We start from the raw sequence: 4,609 nt of genomic DNA, 5'->3' as shown, positions 1-4,609 counted from the left end.
CGGTCCTTCACCAAACCAACACCAACCTGCTCGATTCCATGGCAGCAGCTCCGAGCCTAATACCATCGTGCCCCTGCATCCTAGGTGACAATCACGATCATGCCCAAACCATCGATAAAAATGGTAAGCAACAACACTCATATTTCCGCCATTTTTAGCCAATTAAATTGACACCCAAATCTTCAATAATCTTTATTAAATTCTGAAAATACCAAAACATTGCTTTAATTTAGCTAAAAATTAACACAAAAATGTCAAACAAATCGAGATTAATTTTACCATGGTATGAAATTTCCCCAGAGATTCTGCTCAACACCGTCGTGCCACTGCATACCAAGCGACAACCACAACCTATATTCCCACCATCGTGCGACAATCGAGCAGCATGTGGGACCTCCCTTCACGACGCAAAGAACAACAACGACCCTTTGCGTGGAATTTGACTTGGGATTCTAATAACCCGATTAGTGTCTTTCGGGCGTTTGTAGATGTTGCATCTATGGATTCCGTATCAAAATTGCTAGCTATATTCTCATGTTTATATCCATTATTAGTCCCCTTATTTATTAATCTTACGGAATAAGTTCTTATCTAGGCATGTTGCTTGCTTAATTTACAAGAGTAAGAGGGAGGGGGAGGGGTAGTTTGGGAATAAAAAAATATTTTAGGAGGGAAATTTGAAAATCACAAGTTTAATGAGGTTTTCCGGCCATTTGGTACTGATAGTGAGTCGGAATGAATATGTTGGTAGTGATTTTGGAACTTTTTTTATGTTGGTAGTGATTATGAAAAGGAGGACTTAAGTTGGTAGTGTTTATCAATTAACCCTAAAATAAAATAAAAATCATAAACCCTAAATCCTTCTTCGCCATGTCTGGCGGCGACAAGGATTCGTCTGTTTCCACAAAAATCGATCCGTCCTCCCCTTACTTTGTTGGTCAAAACGATAAGCCTGGTGATCACATCACCGATGTTCGTTTAGATCTTACTAATTTTGATGCTTGGTCGTATTCCGTCCGTACTGCTCTTAAGGATCGCCGCAAATACGGGTTCCTTAATGACGCTATCAATGAACCCAAACCGCCGTGTACCCTGGAGGATTGGGAGATTGTTCAATCGCTGCTTGTGTCGTGGCTCATGAACACCATTACACCCGAGGTAAAGTCGCTCCTTACTAATTACGAAGATGCAAAACTGTTATGGGATGATCTCCACGAACGTTTTGACATCATCGATGGTCCCCGTATTCAACAAATTCAATCGAATTTACATGAGTGTCGCCAAACCGAGACTATGTCCGTTGCTGTCTATTATGGAAAATTGTGTCAATTGTGGGATGAACTTGATAAATTTGAACCAATTATCACCTGTAAGTGTCGTAAATATGAATGCAATATTGGTAAACAATATGCCAAGAGACGTGATAATAATCGGGTCCATCGTTTTCTCCTTGGTCTCCTGCCCTCGGTTTATGGTGCATTACGGTCCAATTTAATTGCACAAACACCTTATGCCCACTCTTCAACGAGCCTTTCACCTTGTATCTCAAGAAGAGCGGGTACATGGGATTGACAATACCACTGCGACCGCCACTGAAGTTTCCAATTTTGTTGTCCGTACTGAGTCTAGACCTGTGTTGCCTCGTCCCTCCTCCTAACTTCCACGTTCTGAGCGTCAGAAGTTAGTATGCAGTAACTGTAATCGCAAAGGCCATGATCGAAGCATGTGTTTCGACTTGATGAAGGAGTTACCCGACTGGTGGTATGAGTTAAAGGGTATTAAAAACCCATTCAGAGGAGGATCAGGTCGAGGTGGTGGTGCTAATCGTGACGGTTCTTGTCGTGGTGGGGGTAGTCTTGGTTCTAGCCGTGGTGAAGGGTCCAAATCCGAGCCAAAACAGGAGCCTAATAATGTGGTTCACGCCGCTGCGGTCGATGGAAAAGCAAAGGAAGACGTCACTGTGTATGGTACACCACACCATGATTATGCTGGTAAGTGGATTATTGATACGGGATGTTCGCATCACGTTACGGGAAATTATACTTGTCTGCTTAATCCTCGACAGGTAGCTAGCCGAGCTGTGGATCTCCCTGATGGCACAAAAATTAATGCTTCTCAAGTGGGGCGAGTCGTACTTACTCCGACCATATTTCTTGATTCCGTACTTTACGTTCCAAATTTAAAATGCAATTTAATTTCAGTCTCACAATTAAGTGATACACTCAATTGTGAACTTGTAACTAATGCAAAAAGTTGTACCATACAGGACCACGTACGAGAGTGGTGATTGGCACGGGTGATCGATTGGACGGACTATATTATCTGAGTCACGAACCTGAAGTTGTTACGAGAACGGTTGTTGTAGGGTCTGTTGTTGATTTATGGCATAATAGATTGGGACATCCGTCCATCAAAGTAGTAAATTTGCTTCCTTTTGTCAGTACTAGTAAAGACATTTTGACTACACCGTGTGAGGTGTGTCATTGTGCGAAACATGTTCGTAACAGTTTTCCAGTTAGCAATAATAAAAGCGACCGTCTATTTGAACTCATTCATTGTGATCTTTGGGGTCCGTATGACCCGCCGTCCTCGTGTGGCGCGAGATATTTTTTTTACTATCGTTGATGATTTCTCTCGTGCAGTGTGGATTTATTTATTGTGTATGAAAACAGAGGTGCATGAGAAATTTCTACAATTTGTTGCCATGATTTTGCGTCAGTTTTCTGTTGTCATTAAAACCGTTCGTAGCGATAATGGTACTGAATTACATTGTCTCCAACCATACTTTAAGGAACAATGTATCCTATTTCAGTCCTCATGTGTAGGTACTCCCCAGCAAAATGGCCGTGTTGAACGCAAGCATCAGCACATTCTTAATGTTGCGCGTGCACTACGATTTCAGGCTGCATTGCCCATTCAATTCTGGGGTGAGTGTGCCTTTGCTGCTGCACATTTAATTAATCGTACACCATCTGTCTTACTTGGAGGTATTACACCGTATGAAGTACTGTTCAATTCACCTCCCCCCTTTGACCGTCTTAAAGTCTTCGGATCATTGTGTTATGCCCACAATCAGAGGGCCAAATCCGACAAATTCTCAAGTCTTAGCCGCAAGTGTATATTCATGGGTTATCTCTCTGGTAAAAAGGGCTGGTATTCGTACGATCTCGATACTCGTGAATTCTTTGTTTCTCGTGATGTGACCTTCTATGAAGATTATTTTCCATATCGCGATGGGTTCAGCTCTGTGAATGAACCCAAAAGTAAAAAAGACGACGGGTTAATTATTGATTGGGATGCTGATGACGTACGTGAGACCGTCTCACCTGCTCACGGTAATGGTCAGCCCCGTGACACGCAGGTCTTGGATATTGATGATGATGTGCGTACTGATGTGAGTGCTGATGCGAGCACGGATGTGGGTGCTGCCGGCGGTGATACTGGTGTAGGTAGTGGTACTGTTGCCGCTGATATGGGCGGTAGTAGTGATGTCGTGACTGAGCCTGTACTAGGTCGGGGTCATCGTACAAAAATTCCGAACTCTAATCTTCGTGACTATGTTGTTGAAATTACTGTTCGTGGTAATAATTCGCCCGCGTCCAATCGTATCACCGTGACACCGTCTCTTTCAGGTACGCCGTATTCCCTTGTTCATTATGTTAATAGTGATAAATTTTCTGCGGAGCATCGTACTTATTTGACAGCTATTACAAGTAACAAGGAGCCACGTTCGTTCAAAGAAGCAGTAAATGATGAAGGGTGGAGAAAACCAATGGAAACCGAAATGAATGCCGTGGCCAACAACGAGACATGGACGTTAGAACTTAGAACCATTTCCTCCCGGAAAGAAAGCACTCGGTAGTAAGTGGCTGTATAAAATCAAATATAAATCTGACTCGACCATTGAACGCTTGAAAGCTCGGTTGGTTGTCTTTGGTAATCATCAGACGGAAGGTATAGATTATGATGAGACCTTTGCTCCTGTAGCAAAGATGAGTACAGTACGCATGTTTCTTTCTGTTGCTGCAGCTAAAAATTGGATTCTGCATCAGATGGATGTCCATAATGCCTTTCTTCATGGAAATTTGATTGAGGAAGTTTATATGCGGTTACCCCCCCCCCCCCGGTTTCCATTCCTCTACTCCAGGTATGGTATGTCGATTACGTAAATCGTTGTATGGTCTAAAGCAGGCACCTCGTTGATGGTTTGCAAAATTGGGCTCCGCTTTGAAAGAATATGGGTTCAAGCAAAGTTATGCTGATTACTCATTGTTTACGTTTGTCAAAGACACGGTCCAACTACATGTACTAATTTATGTAGATGATCTAATTGTGTCGGGAAATGATGCTGAAGCTGTTACAAAGTTCAAAGATTATCTTCATAAATGTTTCCACACGAAAGATTTGGGTGTACTGAAATATTTTCTTGGGATTGAAGTAGCTAGAAATGCTGATGGTATATTTTTGTGTGAACGAAAATATGCACTAGATGTCATTGCTGAAGTGGGCTATCTTGGGAGCAAGCCGTCGCCAACTCCCATTGAGCAAAATCACAAGCTGGGATATTCGACCAGTCCAATGCTTGCCGACCCAGAGGTGTATCGTCGTT

At 42.7% G+C, this 4,609-nt stretch overlaps 1 protein-coding gene across 1 annotated transcript; it reads left to right on the top strand.

The window, feature by feature from the left end:
• Positions 1 to 870: 870 nt before the first annotated feature.
• Positions 871 to 3,862, top strand: LOC141643537 (uncharacterized). The gene is made up of 3 exons (XM_074452735.1): positions 871 to 1,369; positions 1,710 to 1,991; positions 2,643 to 3,862. The coding sequence occupies exons 1-3, from the start codon at positions 871 to 873 to the stop codon at positions 3,860 to 3,862; spliced, it is 2,001 nt and encodes a 666-aa protein (XP_074308836.1).
• Positions 3,863 to 4,609: the final 747 nt, after the last annotated feature.

The sequence above is a fragment of the Silene latifolia genome, chromosome 1 (assembly GCF_048544455.1).
Source record: "Silene latifolia isolate original U9 population chromosome 1, ASM4854445v1, whole genome shotgun sequence".
In the NCBI taxonomy this organism is placed as follows: domain Eukaryota; kingdom Viridiplantae; phylum Streptophyta; class Magnoliopsida; order Caryophyllales; family Caryophyllaceae; genus Silene; species Silene latifolia.
Note: the sequence above shows the minus strand (reverse complement) of the source record. Positions and strands in the feature narration are given on the sequence as shown.

Bases quoted from the DNA above. Each gene is read 5' to 3' on its own strand.
- LOC141643537 (XM_074452735.1), top strand. From the start codon at position 871: ATGTCTGGCGGCGACAAGGATTCGTCTGTTTCCACAAAAATCGATCCG. The intron at 1,370-1,709 runs GTAAGTGTCGTA...GTAATCGCAAAG, and splicing joins ATTTGAACCAATTATCACCT to GCCATGATCGAAGCATGTGT. The intron at 1,992-2,642 runs GTAAGTGGATTA...TCTCTCGTGCAG, and splicing joins ACCACACCATGATTATGCTG to TGTGGATTTATTTATTGTGT.